The sequence below is a fragment of the Hakea prostrata genome, chromosome 5 (assembly GCF_041222555.1).
Source record: "Hakea prostrata isolate BN-2017 chromosome 5, UWA_Hpros_2, whole genome shotgun sequence".
Taxonomy (NCBI): Eukaryota; Viridiplantae; Streptophyta; class Magnoliopsida; order Proteales; family Proteaceae; genus Hakea; species Hakea prostrata.
In genome coordinates, this window is record NC_142604.1 from 13,295,648 (window position 1) to 13,310,747 (window position 15,100).

A 15,100-nucleotide genomic window follows, 5' to 3' on the forward strand; every position below is an offset into this window, starting at 1 on the left:
TTTTGTGAACTTAATTGATCATGCTGAACCTATATAATTGCTTTTGGAAAATGAAATTTTTTTGTCATTAGTGTTTTCTCAATTGTTGCATCAATTTTCTTAAATGTTGGACTTCATCGACCTATAGAAAGAAAATATATGTCAAAATGCTCGCAACAATTCTTGGTGCATCACAATCCATTATATACGAATTTAAACTATTAACACTTGAATGTGAACCCTTGAAATGAAATATTTATTTAAGAATCGACTATCACTGATTCTACATTTAAATTGTCTACTCATGTGTGAACTTTGTGGCAATTGTGTGGGTTTCACTAGCATATTTTTCTTTGTTGTGAATGGACCAAGATTTATCAAAAAAAAGAATGGACCAAGAACATCTAGGTAGCAAGCTCTCCTAGGTTTGAGAATAGAAGGATTCACCCAACAATCCATCATGGATCTATGCCACTCTTTTATTTCAGAAGATGTGTCTTTATATGAGACATGTCAACGGTGGTTGTTGTTTGTCTTCATAATAACATGCTATTATGGATGGAGTAAACGTAACATTGTAACAATAAAGTTTTAAGTAAACAACCCCCAAACACCACACGTATTTTAAATAATATATCTACTTGGATTAAAAATCTAAGTCTCAAACCAAAGGTTCCATTAGATGCCATAGATTACAAGACTAAATTAAGGACTAGAAAAAGCCCAATCACCTGTTTGTTTTTGTTAGAAAGGAAAATATGACTAACTTGTTTCACTCACCAATTCTAATGTGTACAGAAGTATATAACTCACAATTAAACAACACTAGATGGATGGAGTGCGGGACTTTGTTGGAAGAGCCAGATAAAGTACGTCAACACAAGAGGATTAAAGAATAGAGATGCCATTGAGGGACTAATTTTTGGACTTCATGTTAGAAAAGATCAAACCCGGCTTTCAAATATCCAACTCACCGAGATTTACTACAATCGGAAGACGTGTTTGATCTACTCCTAATTCTGAAACACAAACAATGGCCACTAACATTTGTCTCATTTTTGATAGAATTAACTATTTGTATTAGGGACAAAAAAAATGAGTCCATTCATCTCCCCCGCAGTCAACCATGTTTCACCTTTTTAGCATTTAACTCCACAGTAGAACATTAGCATGGATGGAATGTATTGGATATCACTAAGCTACGTAATAGTTCTTCTAAGTTATATATATTCTACCTTTTCTCATAAAAAATTTAAAAAATAAAAATAATCCTATGCACTCACATGGGCTACTATTGGTATGAGGTTCACATAGAGGACTACCCCACCACCATAGAGGTGGAACTCCAAGTTTGGATCTCCTCTCTGTTATGGGAGAATAATTTGCTCTCCTAATGGTTTTAAACCCCACACTAAGAGGTGGGGCCTACTTATAAATATTTTTACAAAAATAAAGTAAAAATTTCAGTAAGTCTCATGTGGACCCCATTCCTACTATGTGATTTAAAACTATCGAGGAAGCACGTTGTTCTCCCTTGCCGGGAGCTGATCCAAACTCTGGATCTCCTTTCTAAATATGTGACGCAGACACTCCTCTAACCCTATAAGTAGAGGATACTGACTCCCACTAATATGGCCTATGGGCAGCCAACACCTACGTGGGCAAGGCTGATGCCTAGATTGCACGTGGGCCTTGGCTCATCATGCCAACAATCCTGCCACCACCCATTAGGAGGGATTTTTATTTGCGGCTTGCAGCTGCCAACGGTCGAGATTCGACCACTTCATCCATTTGATATTTAACAGTTCAGAATGGTGGACACTCCATAAACAAACCAATACATGTAATGTGTACACTAAGCAATACATTGTGCATTGTTTCAATCGTAATCAACTTCCTTAAGGTTTGGGATAAGAACCAAGGAGATTCAAATTATTCATGAGTCTAGGTCGGACTCTACAACCACTATGCAGCTAATTTCTTGAGATCTATAAATACTCATCCCTTCACCATGAACAAGGATGCACTCATTGGTTAATCCCTAGCATTTTGAACTCTACAACCTGTGTTGTTTTCTTCTAAAGTTGTGTGCTTCCACTGACTTTATCATCGGAAACTTTACTCGACCAATCAGGTCGAGCACATGTTTTGCAAGTCAGTTCGCTTGCAGACCCAATAGGTTTTTGGAGCAATAGGTCAAAAGCTAATTCGATGTAGATATGTTATATCTTCATACAATTGATTAATTATCTTATTTTGAAAATCACATTGTTGGATATCTTTTCGGATTTTTATAATTTATAAGTTAAGATAATGGAATTATTCATTCTAGATTTTTTTTATTAAAATGATGAAAAGAAGGAGAACACCAATAGTAAAAAATTAAAGAAAATTAAACTAGTAAGAATAGAAGAATGGGGAGAGTTACTACATTTTTAGTTCTCAAACATAACATTCATTAGTAAAATGAATAGATGTTAATGGATAGTTAAAAATCCGTATTCGGTTTGCATTTTATATCCATTTCACTAGAATAATCTACATTAAAAATATATCCATTTGCAATCGACCATTGCTAGCCACTGCTAACCACAAATGGACTTCTAACCTTGTATTTTCCATTGGTCCAAGTAATGGACCCAAATGCATCCTTTTTTAATGGAGACGAAGAAGCCAATGAGAAGATAACCTGGTAGCTCAGCTTCTTAGCTCCCTTCATGAATTGCAATTTGTTAGGAACTACCTTCACATCCATTCCTAGTGGTGTCCTGATGTTTGCAACATAAGTTGTGTTCTCATCAGGACCAACATTTGTGACCCTTCTTGTCACTTTCTTGCTCTCTTTCCCGCCGAGTTTGGAGATGGCAATTGATGGGTAGTTGAGATTGGAGATCAAATCTATGGTCGAATTCTTTGGGCAATCAAAACCATCAGGTATCACAGATGCAATAGTCTTGATTGTAGAAAGTTTGTACCCATAATTACACAAGAAATGTAAGTAGTCTTCTATATCAGTCTCATAAACAAGCCCTGGTTGCAATGCTCTAGATGGGATCATCTCTCCTGCACCAACATCGTAAGGTGTGCCCACTAAACCTGAGTCTGTTGTAATTGGTCCATTTGCGTTGTTTGATTGAGAAGCTTTGCATCAAGTTGTACAATGTCCAAGTCAGTAATAGTTATAGCAAATTGATTTGTCCAATATTAGACTCGAAATTGTATAGATCCAAACCTGTTGTCATGATGGCAGATTTGATAGCAGAGGGATTCCATGTGGGGTTTTGAGACCTGATAGAGGCCACAATGCCTGAGACATGTGGGCATGCCATGGAAGTCCCTGAGGCAAGATAGAATTGGGATGGCTTCTGCCCTTTTGGGACTCCTGAAGTATCATTGTTTTTAATCCATGCTGCAAGAATGTTTACACCAGGTGCAGCAATATCTGGCTGCAGACAAATTTGAGTACCTACTTAGCCATCATTTCCAGAACACTGTAGATATCTGTGTGTGTGTGTGTGTGTGTGTGTGTGTGTGTGTGTGTGTGTGTGTGTGTGTGTGTGTGTGTGTGTGTGTGTGTGAGAGAGAGAGAGAGAGAGAGAGAGAGAGAGAGAGAGAGAGAGAGCTTGCCTTCATAATGTTTGGGATCGCAGAAGGGCCTCGAGATGAAAAGTACGCAATAATTGGTGCAGGCTTATAGTTGGTCACAGTCACTGTTGAAAGAATGGTTGCAACTGGGTTTCTAAATTAACCAAAAATGGCATCAATATGATAATCAATATATAAAAAACTGAAACTACGAAACACTTGATTGGTTCCATGTTCTACCTGGTTGAGTTAATGTAGGAGAGGATATCATTGAAGTCCTTGGAAGTGACAATAGTCATGGGCAAAGAAGCCGAAATAAGAGTTTCGAATTGTAAGTCGTCAACCAGAACTATGCCAAGTCCCCCTAAGCTTTTTACTTCATCAATTTTATCTGTTTTGGAATATGCTCCATCTAAATTTTCACATAGGACAATCTTACCCTTGACCTTAGTTCCATCCAATGCACTTGGGTTGCAGTTCCTGAAAAATTGTGGAGAGAGCAAAAAAGATATAACCCGTGAGAAATGGAAAACTCTAGAGAGCTAGAGAGGAAAGATTACCGCAGATTTTAACTACCTCGAATCACTGTCTGTGCTTGATTTCGATTTCGCTGACAATCCATAGATGAAGGGATACGCAGGAGACTTTTGGAGAGTAGAAAAATTTATGCCTGCACCCTATAAAAGTGAAGCAGAACATGACACTAGGGTTCAACTAGAATTTGAAAACTTTCGTCCACTAACTCTTCTTGTTCTTGTCCTTTTTTTCTTTTTTTCTTGGAGGTCTACTACAACTTTGTTTCACGCCCAGCTAAATGGGGGTCTAAATCAGTGCCTACTAGAAGCATAAGATGCTTTATAACCAAAAAATAAGGGGCTCACAAGAGACATAATGCGATCCCACTTTAAAAAAAAATTACAATTTTTTTCATATGGGTTCTCCTAATTTTGTGGTCATTAATAGTCAATATAAAAGTAATCTAGACTTAACTAAATATATAAAGATCTTCTATGCCCAATCTGTTCATCAGATCAGCTTTTTACACTTACATGAATGTAAGTTCTACGTTACACAATCTCACATGAACAGACCGGACCATCTCATGTGAGCGTTGGAAAAATGTCGACCGGGCACACTCGGTTGAGAGGACCTAAACTTAGGTAAATGAGGCTTAGGAACAGTGAGAGAATTTTGCAAAAAAAAAAGTTAAAATTAGAGAATTGAGGTATGTCGATGTGACATTTACCTTTATTATTATTTTTTTGGCAATAGATGTCACATTTACGTTGATCACCTTGTTACTACCCAAGATGCAATCGGATTCAAATTTTCTATCAATGGTACTTGCAGCAACGGTCAGGATCCATGGAGCACCATTGACTACCGTAAATGAATCCGGCCCATCGTTCCCAGCTGAGCAAACTACTGTGATCCCTTTCTCCACTGCATGGAAAGCCCCAATTGCGAGTGGATCGTTACTCAAAGCCGGCCTCAGAAATGATGATGCACCCAGCGACACAGATAGCACGTCAACTCCGTCACGTATAGCATCATCAAACCCCGCTAGGATTGAAGATCCAAAGCAGCCGCGGGATGAGCATACACTGTAGACGGCTATCCTCGAATTTGAGGACCCACCTATTGCTGTTCCCTCTGCTACACCATAATAAGATGCATTGGCAACTGAACTCCCAGCTGCCGTCGATGCCGTGTGGGTCCCATGCCCTACTGTATCTCTTGCCGATTGTGAATCATTGTAGTATCTTGCGCCTATGAGCTTCCTATCCCGTCAATTTTTGAACAGTTAGATTGGAATCAATAACGTTAGTATCAAAATCCACACTATGGTTACCTGTTGCAGTTAGAAGCTTTGAAGTCTTTGGCTTCCATGCATGTTCCCTTCCACCGGGCTGGAATCGGTCCCATATCCTTATCTTGGAAACTCACCGACTCGGGCCATATTCCTGATTCATTGAGTTTAGGTTAATTGAAGTAATAAGCCGACCCAATAATCTTGTTAATCTAATGTACTATTCTGTAGATTAATCAACCTGTATCAAGGAGGCCTATGATGGTGTCGGACCCCCTAGTAACCGAGTCAGAATCAGGAGTTGAATCTGTTACAAGACCGGTTTCATATTTCAAGAAGTCCCATGATCGAGTGGTGTGGAGCTTTAAGATGGGATCCACGAATACTGAAACGACTCCAGGCTTTCCAGCAATTATGCGAGCTTGATCAGCCGTTAAACGGGCCGTGAATCCTGAGAATCCGTGTTTGTAACTATGAAGAAGTGATCCTTCTATGGCTTCTTTCCTGGTAAAAAGACAAACAGTTAATTTATCCTGAAACATTCATGAATGTTAATTTTGTGAGTAGAGAGCGAGTAATTAATGAATAACCTTTTCAGAACCGAAGCTAGAAGTCGAGCTTGATCAACTGGTATTGAACCCTGAGAAGAAGAAGAAGAAGAAGAAGTAGCAGCTCCCATGTAAACGATATAGGTGTTAGTAGCTGTTGTCCCATCTGCGTTCACTCCGGATGAAAAGAGAAGAAAAATAAACAATGAAAAGAGTAGATAGCAGAAGGAAGCTGAGCCTATTTCCATCTTTACCAGCTACTGATCTTGGATGTTCAGTGCTGTAAGTTGAAGCCTGTGAATAATATTTATAGGAGTAAGTATTGCTTAGGGTATTTCTCCAAGTGGTGGAAGCCAGGTGATGGAAAGCAGTGAGCAGGGCTGCAACAGAGTCGGGCTGGGCAGGGATTTTGCAATCTCAAGCGCAGCCCTATGTATTATAATCTAAGCCCATTCTTGCCCTGAACTTAATTTATGACCAAGGATTATTGTCCCCGACCCTAATTCCTACAAGGCCAAGCTAAGTCCATTCCTGCCCTAATTGGCCCTGTCCCTAGCCGTGATTGACCTTATCCTTGGCCCTAGCCCTGATTGGCCCCATACTTGGCCTTGTCCCTAGTCCTGGCCCTGATTGGCCCTATCATTGTCATTGATCCTAATTCATTGAGATCAAACATTATGGTCAAAATTAGGGTCAGGATCAAAGCCAAAATCAAGGCTAGGGTCAAGGCAAAAAATCATGAACGGATCGGGACAAGCCCGACAGGCCAAAGAGTAATCCTAGCCTCCCAGGCCTACCCTGGGTCCTAATCAGGACCAGAATATTTTGGCCCTAATCCGCCCTCAGGGCCAAAATCTTGACCCGAAGCCATATTCGGGCTTAGGGCGGGTCAAGGTTGTCAGGGCCAAACTTGCACCCCTAGTAGTGAGTGAGCACATAGCTGGCCAGGCTGCTGGGTGGGTTCATGCACAAGCGCACCGTGCTTACCCACCACAGAGGCACTTGCAAAGTGCACCCTCACTATCAGATATAGTTTTGGAGATTTAGTGGGAGATGGTGACTTGAAACTGATGGTGATTTGAATAACCTTTCACAGACCTCCGTAGGTTTCAGAAAGGAAAAGAAGGCACGAACCAGAAAATGAATATCTATAGGCATCAGTGCGCTATGCACTTGTTCAGCTACGAACCAAATTGGAAGTAGTCTTCCATTACCACAAGTCAAGAATTCAGTTCATTTTAAGCCATATAATTTGCCTGTTTGTTTACTCGGAAAGGGATTGGTTTTCAAAATAAAATACTACCCGTAAACGGGATTTCCCCACATGCTTGAAGTTTATCTTGATTGGTTTTCCATTTTAGAATGATTAGGAAAATAACCTTTTGAACTTCTAAAGAGAGAGAGAGAAGGATCTGACAATGGATTGACTGCTGTGAAGATATAAGAGGAATTGGATGATTTCTTGCCCGCACTGAAATTCTTTGGGGTCATGGGGAGAACCGATTTAGGATAAATTGAGAACAGAATTCTGGTGTTGGAGCACATTTCTGGAAGATGGGATTTCGCTTTTAGCTGAAACTTCGAAACATTCCAATTTCGGCTTATGATCCAACAATTAATTTCGTTCACTCATAGAAGCTAACATGCACTTTGCCAACCTTCTTTATCAAATGAAGCAAATTGTAACATCGATCATCTGGAAGGTAATGCCATGACAACTTCTTCAAGTATTTTATCTGGAGTTCAACAGGTGAAACCGAATACTAGGGTGTCAATCGGTTGGATCAAACTGGTTTTGATGGGGATTTGTTAGGGACTCTTAGTCATTATATTTTACTATATGGGTACTTTGGGTAATTGACTGCAAACCATCCAATAATGAGAACAGTTGACATTAATAACACTACGTTTAGGGTAAAATTATTGCAGAGTTGGTTGTGAATACCCTTATGAAAATGTAATTCTAAGGGAAGATCAAAGTTTGATTAGGAACTGAAGCATCTATCCTTTTCTCAGAAAATTTCAGTTTATAGCTGCAAATTTTGTTTGGGGTTGAGCATACATGAGGGATCTGTCTGACCGAACAAAGGTGGTGCAAATTTTATAGCTGCATAGTTTTGTTTTGTGCTTTTGGGGTTTGATCATAGTTATGTATTGTGCCCCCTTGTTCTTTTCTTGGCCTTTCTTTGGCTGGGATTGTTTGTGATTGCCTTCCAAAGAACTGCTTGTTAATTCTAGAAAATAATCAGAAACTCTACATTTACTGCAGTGGTTAGCTACCAATTGAATTGAAAATGCTTCAAACCATGGGTTCCCTTGGACTTTTTTTGGGTGGATGGTTTTGGGCAATGGTGGCTGAAGGAAGAAAATGGGTGAAGGGGGAATTGGGTTTACATGGGATATAATTGTAATTTTAAGTTTAGAGTTCTACTTTGAAAATAAGGTTTAAATTACATGCATTTGAGTCATTTGAACACATAAGGCTAATTTGGTTATACAATGAATTTAAATTGAATTTTTGTAACAGTTTCAAACGGATTTTGATGGAACATGAACCCAATTTTTATCAACTCCAGTCCTGACACGCTCAAGTTCCATCTAGTGCACCGTTGGATACTTGACACGTGTTTCATTCTAATCCTAAACTCAGTATTTTTCTAATCCTTAATATTGGTTTGATCAATCTGGCTTATTCTCTCTCCTCACTTGATTATCCTCTGCTTCACCATTTCCATCTTCGGCTCCAGCAGCACCAAACTCAGCACCATCACCTATTATTGCATCTCCCACCCTCTCTAGCCATCAAACTCATCCCTTCATCTCTCACTATATATGTTACACTAGCATCGTTTTAAAATCCCTCCTATTACCATTCTTCCAAGATCCCATCTCTATTAAGACCTCATCTCTATTGTAATCCTATCTCTACTACGACTCAAATCCTTGTTTATTAAAATTTATTCTTTGGTTTACGAAACCCTTGCTTCCCTTTCCATGGTGATCGGAGCTTACATGAACTAGGATTTGAGAGTTCAAAAGAGAAATGGAATTGAAAACCCAAATTGCACTCAAAAAAATAAAGGGAGTTAGAAGATGGATCAATTGAGAATGCGGTCATTTTTTGTTGGTAAAAGCAAATGATATCAAGAGAGAGAAACCATGTAGAAATAATGCAATTTTGTTTCAGTGTTGCGCATTTAATGTGCAACACTGAGCTACGAACGCTCCAGATGAAGCCATGTCACTAAAATGAATTCGGGTCCTTGATTAACACCATGTGGTATTTTTCTTGTTTAAGTGGAGTAAAACCGATAGACCAGTTCGGCTCAATGAAGGAAACCACGCAGTTCAAGGCTAGACTTAGGAGAAGGTGAAGAAAAAGAAGAAGCAGCAGATCCGTTACTATTCGTCAATGTCTCGCTTAACTCAGAAGTTCTCTTGTTTTGAAAACACCTTTACTTCTTGTTGTGTACTAACCAAGTGATCCTAGCATAGAGCGACGGATTGAAGCAGGATGGTCAAAATCGCCTGGAAAGAACATGAAACAGAGAGGCAAGAGCAAGGGCGGACCCAGGATGGAATATTGGGGGGGGGGGGCGAAGAATGAAAGTCAAATAACCTTCCGGTTGAAGAAGCACTAACGTTTTTTCCACATATATTTTGTGGGACCCACATATATTTGAAAAAATGGTAAATTATTGATAATGATTTTTTTTTTTTTTGACAAAATATAGGTAAAATTAAAGCAACAATATAAAAAATATATATACACATGACTTCAACCCTAAAAAGCTAGATGCAAGACAAATTTCCTTTGGTAAGAGATGTAAACCAAATTTTTCATTTTTTTTTAGGTAAGAGATACAAACCAATGATAGTTAGTTAATAAACATTTTATTCACAATACAAAATCAAATAACAAAAACTGCAGAAGAAATAAAAAAACATATAATATAAAATCAAATAAAAAATTAACAAAAAAAAAAAAAAAAAGGAGAAACGATAAATACATTGAGAAATAGAAAGAGTATTTAATTGTAGAATAGATCTTTTTTTAAATTTTCTTAACCCACGCTTATAGAAAGGGAAGATATTAAATAGGAAGAAAAGAGGAGAATAAATAGGGATTAAAGAGTTAGCTTCTAATTAGGAATGACATTTTGATTTTTGAAAACCTAATATGATTTTTTTTCAAAAATTTCCTTTCACCACGTTTATAGAAACAGAAGAGAAAAAATAGGAAGAAAAGATGAGAGAAAAGAGACGGGAGAATAAATAGGGATTGAGGAATTAGTTTTTAATCAGGAATGACATTTATAACCATCATTTTACCTTTAAAGATTGTTCTTAATATTGGGGGGCCAAACAGCAACATTTCACATGTCGAAAGAAAAAAAACTGGCAAAATTAAGGAAATTAAGAGAATTTATATAAAAATTTAAAAAATCCGGGGGCCACCCCTGGCCCCTTCATAGGTCTGCCCCTGGGCAAGAGACCTATGGAACTGGAACTTTATGGGAAAACAATGGAGAAGGAGACAAAAGAGGAGGAACTTCCTCTGCACCTCCTCCTCATACTCCCTTTTTCTTACAAATCAAACAGAAGAAGACGGATCTCTCATGTAGTACTTGCAGAAAGCGGAAATCATAATTTATAAGCTTTTTTTTTATTTGCAGAAGATCGAGTATGGAAAGACAGGACTAAGTCCAATATCCAGTATTAGGCTGCAAATCGCCAACAAAAGTTGGGCAAAACCTGATAATTTAAACCATGAAAACCAATCTTCAGTCTTTCCCAAAGTAAGGCTGCGTTATTGAAAAGGTGGAGCGGAGGTTGCAGAAGCAATTAGATGGCTTGTCCTTTCTCTCTGTCTCTCTCTGTGGGTGTGTCTTTATGGCATGAGACAATGAAAGGAAATAGCTGCCTAAGTCGAGCAAGTTCAAGGTGGGTTTAGGGTTCTAGCAGCAGCTTCAGGGAAGAGTGAGAGAGTGAGACAGATAGGAGCGAGAGGTAAGGGAGAGACAAGAGCAATCGACCGGTCCAACATGTTTGGTTTTTCTTCGTTGAGTCGAACCGGTTTTACTTTACTTAAAACAAACAAAATATCACATGGTGTCCATCAAGGGCCAGAATTAATTTCGGTAACGTGGCTTTATCTGGAGCATTCGCAGCTCAGTGTTGCGCATTAAATACTGAAGCAACACCTTTCAAAATGTTGCCATTTCAAGTTTCAATGGTATGGTACACTGATTCATAGGAATCCAAAAGATTGCTTTTATTTATTGTCCAAGAAAAGCAAACAGATTAGAGGAAAGCACAAATTTGCAAAGATGGCGGCCCTTGATGGGTGCTTCATCATTGGGATATTTTTCTTCCAAAAAATTATCGTAACTGTAAAGCTAGATTTATCCCTCACAATTTTTCACTCTTCTGATGAGTGATCTTCTACAGTGAACACTTTCCTTAGTCCTTCAGTCTTTATATGATCCATTCAAAATGCTGGAAGAGGAACAAGACCACCACCTAAGTCTTTGTTCATTCCTTGATTATGTAGGTGGTGGTGATGAGACTAGCGCAGCCGCCGAAGTTGAAGAGGAAGAAGGCAGAGGAGATGAGAACCCTTAGAGGAGAGAGGATCGATTAGAGATGATATATAGACCATGATAGTTAAGGTTGAAAAAATGTTGAACTTAGGATTAGAATAAAACATGTGTCAAGTATCTAATAGTGCATTAGATGAACTCGAGTTTGTCAAAACTGATGTTGATAAAAATCCTTTTTTCTCATGACTCAAACCTAATTTATCCAACAAGGAATACAGCAAATGTTAGCCCCAAAATAAAGAAACAAATCTTCTACTCTCATTATCCTCATGCCCCCAGAATTCCTTCCCACAGTCCAGTTGACACAAACCACCTAGCCTACCTATGTATGGTAGATTGTAAGAGGAGAAAAAAGAATTGAGAGTATGGGAAATAGTCTTTATTTTATTTTATTTTTTGGTAAATTGAGTATGGGAATAGTCATGGCAGACAAAATTACTTGAGTCATTCGATCTAACGGACCACAATGACTCACTTGACAGTCCAACTGAAGCAAAGTCCCAAGGCAGAGAATATGGACTCCCAAAATAAGGGACTAGAATACAAAAAAATTTCATACATTATTAAAAAAAAATAATAAAAAAAAAAAAAAAGAAAGAAGTATTTGCATAAAACAATAATTCTAAGTTTCTAACACTAGGATAAAGGAATTAAACATGGAACGGAAATACACGAAGACAGAATCCTCATCCAGAGTCTCTCCAACTGAGGATATCTATAAATAAGGAGCTGTGTCTTTTTCACATCATCACGTTCTTTTCATTTCATCTATAAATAAGGGGCTACTTTTCCGTTTCGTTTATAGGATTTTCTTCATTTCTCAATTTGACTATCATGTATTCGAAGGTGACTTTGAAGAGTTGTGATGGTGAATCCTTTGATGTTGACAAGGTGGTCGTAGTTCAGTCGCAGGCCATTAGACACATCTTCAAGGACGTTTGCGCGGATATTGTGATCCCTTTGCTCAATGTCAACGGTAGGATATTATCGAAAGTAGTCGAATACTATAAGAAACATGTTGCCACTCCCAATTCTAATGACCAAAGTTTTGACGAAGATCTCGAGAGTTTCAATACGGAATTTGTTAAGGTTGTCAGGATACACTCTTCGAGCTCACCCTGGTAAGGGGTTCTCCTGTATTCCTTTTTGTCTTTTACTACTTATGCTCTTGCAGGTTCTTTGTGATGGGTGGATCATAAAATCTTTTGTTGGTTTTCATGGTTTTTTATGGTAGATTATTAGATTTATTAATTAATTTATTATCGTTGTCATTACCTGTTTAGGGTTTCTTGATTTTTTTTCTTGTTCTTTCTTGTTTCTTTTCTCCGTTATACATTCTACGTCAAGTTTGTCTGGATAAATTAGGGTTTTCGGTGAGGAATTTATTTAGACGTTGGTAGTCTGTCGTTGATACATTTTTCATTCTTTGATTTGGAGATCTAAATATTTGTTTTGACATTGATTAACATGCTCCAAGAGAGACACTATAGAGTGGGCAAAACAAAAATTTAGGTATTGTTGTATAGAGTGTCATGTGTATTTGCTTGTGTGAGGCTACTTTGATTAAATCTTGGGATTTGAGAATGGTCAAATTTCGAATGAAAAACAATCTCATTGGAAGCATTGTCGTATTGTTTTAATTGGGTTTTCTTCTGTTTAATTGCCCATATATATGGGGGGGGGGGGAGAAAGACTTGATTACTTGAAGCGACAAATGCTGTAATTGAATCACTTTTGGAGCAACGATAAGTGCTTGATCCTACAAGTGGTATCAGAGTTACGAGATCTCCTAGCTCTGATACCACTTATAGGATTAAGCGCTTGCCGTTGCTCCAAAAGTCTGAGCTAGGTTCTCATAAGGGGTCGGCGCTAGGTTCTCATAAGGGGTCAGCAATGTTACGATCCTGGTTAGGGGTAAAAGAGTAATTGTAAGGGAATATTTGGGTTAGCATAGTTAATAGTCCACGCTATAAATGTAAAAGGGTTAAGCAATGAAAAGTAATGAATAATGATTTCCTAATTCCTATCTCCCTCTCATCCATGGTTGTCTTCTTTCCCAACCCTTGTTTCTTTTGACCTACTGCTTCTCTCCCTCTTAATTTCTTCTTTTATCTAAGCTCAAATACTGGTTTGTATCATTGGTCCGACCTGCCGAATCTGAATGGATAGCGAATTGAATTATGTGGAATGGAGGATACTGTGAGCCACTTGCGCATCACTTTTGCACATCAAGGGAAGCAACTCTACGATTTACAGGCAACCATGATAACACAGACAGCCACCATGAATGAGCTACGTGTTCTTGTATCATCGATGGAAAAGAAGCTCGATCTGTATTATGCACAAAGAGGCATCGTTCCCTTACCTGAGGCATCCATTGCAGTAGCATCGCCGGCACTGGAGCAACATCTTCAAGCCAAAACAATTTCCCTAAATTTTCCACAGTTTGATGGCACTGATCCGTTGAGATGTATGTTGCAGGCTACAAGGTTCTTTGATTATCATTGTGTTTCCGATGAACATCGTCTTCTGATTTCCTCACTTCATATGGATGGCCAAGCATTACAATGGTTCCGATCCATGAAATGCCAAAATCAATTTATTTCTTGGTCGGCATTTACCAAAGCTTGGCAATCACGATTTGGTCAAGCTCCTGACCTAGTAGAGGAGGATCAGATGTGCTTGGTAGGAGAAGATGAACGAACCACTCTCTTGACTTCGACTTTGAAATCTACTTCTTCTCTAGATCTAACTTCATTGACGGTTACCAAAGCTATGGAGGACAAGGTATAAGAACAAGATGATGAACTAGATCTAACTTCATTTGCTTCTCTAGGTGATGAAGTTGTTGATAACGCATAACACATGGAGGACCAAACACTACCCTCTGTTATGGAAGATTCCATGCCACACTCAAAGCCACTGACGGTAATCTCATCTCATGCAATGACTTGTCACTCTTTCCTCATTAGTATTCAACTTTCAACAGCTACCACTAAAGCTCTTCGAAAATTAGAATTAGTTTCCTTTGTTTCTAAAAATCAATTATCCCTTGGTGATTTGAAGAATAGCTCCAGAGAAACCTACCTTGAGAGGAACACCATGCTACAGTTCTTGCAAGATCAAAATTATTTGTCTCGATTTTCTAATTTTGTATTTGACCCTGGGACGAGTTACTTGCTGGGTGTTATTCTTGTTTGCAACAGAATCTTGATTACACAAGTACTTACGTTAAGAATAAAGCAACATTTTGGCATACCGGGTGTTTATGAAAATGTTGAACTAAACCAGGCACTTCAGTCTTTTGAAAAGTTTCAATTGAGGACCCAACAACTTTCCACACCATGAGTTTATGAAAATGTCGGACTGAACCAAACACTTCAGCCTTTTGATCCCGGTGGAGGACCCCTACATCCTGACCCAAGGGTGATTGAAGAAATGCTGCAAAAGACTACCTGGTTGTTTGGTTTGTTCTATAAAGAGTTTAGCCATGAGTTGCATAGGCTTGGCACATCTAGCACATGGCCCCTATTAGCCGTTGCTATTTATGGTCAAAAGTTGTTCCAACAGAATCT

The 15,100-nt window shown here is 38.6% G+C and overlaps 1 protein-coding gene and 1 pseudogene across 1 annotated transcript; one reads left to right on the forward strand and one right to left on the reverse strand.

Annotated features, from left to right (window-relative positions):
• Positions 1-2,402: 2,402 nt before the first annotated feature.
• LOC149015267 (CO(2)-response secreted protease-like) lies at positions 2,403-6,177 on the reverse strand. Its single transcript, XM_089155395.1, has 9 exons — positions 5,965-6,177; positions 5,616-5,878; positions 5,417-5,528; positions 4,811-5,345; positions 4,141-4,241; positions 3,805-4,044; positions 3,607-3,718; positions 3,212-3,425; positions 2,403-3,120 (listed from the first exon to the last, which is right to left on the reverse strand). The coding sequence occupies exons 1-9, from the start codon at positions 6,168-6,170 to the stop codon at positions 2,555-2,557; spliced, it is 2,349 nt and encodes a 782-aa protein (XP_089011521.1). The 5' UTR covers positions 6,171-6,177; the 3' UTR covers positions 2,403-2,554.
• A 6,182-nt stretch (positions 6,178-12,359) lies between these two features.
• On the forward strand, positions 12,360-12,724 carry LOC149015268 (SKP1-like protein 1B pseudogene; annotated as a pseudogene).
• The last annotated feature ends 2,376 nt before the right edge of the window (positions 12,725-15,100 follow it).

Bases quoted from the DNA above. Each gene is read 5' to 3' on its own strand.
- LOC149015267 (XM_089155395.1), bottom strand. From the start codon at position 6,170: ATGGAAATAGGCTCAGCTTCCTTCTGCTATCTACTCTTTTCATTGTTT. The intron at 5,529-5,615 runs GTTGATTAATCT...TCAATGAATCAG, and splicing joins CATAGGCCTCCTTGATACAG to GAATATGGCCCGAGTCGGTG. The intron at 4,242-4,810 runs GTAAATGTCACA...TCACTTTTATAG, and splicing joins CCAAAAAAATAATAATAAAG to GGTGCAGGCATAAATTTTTC.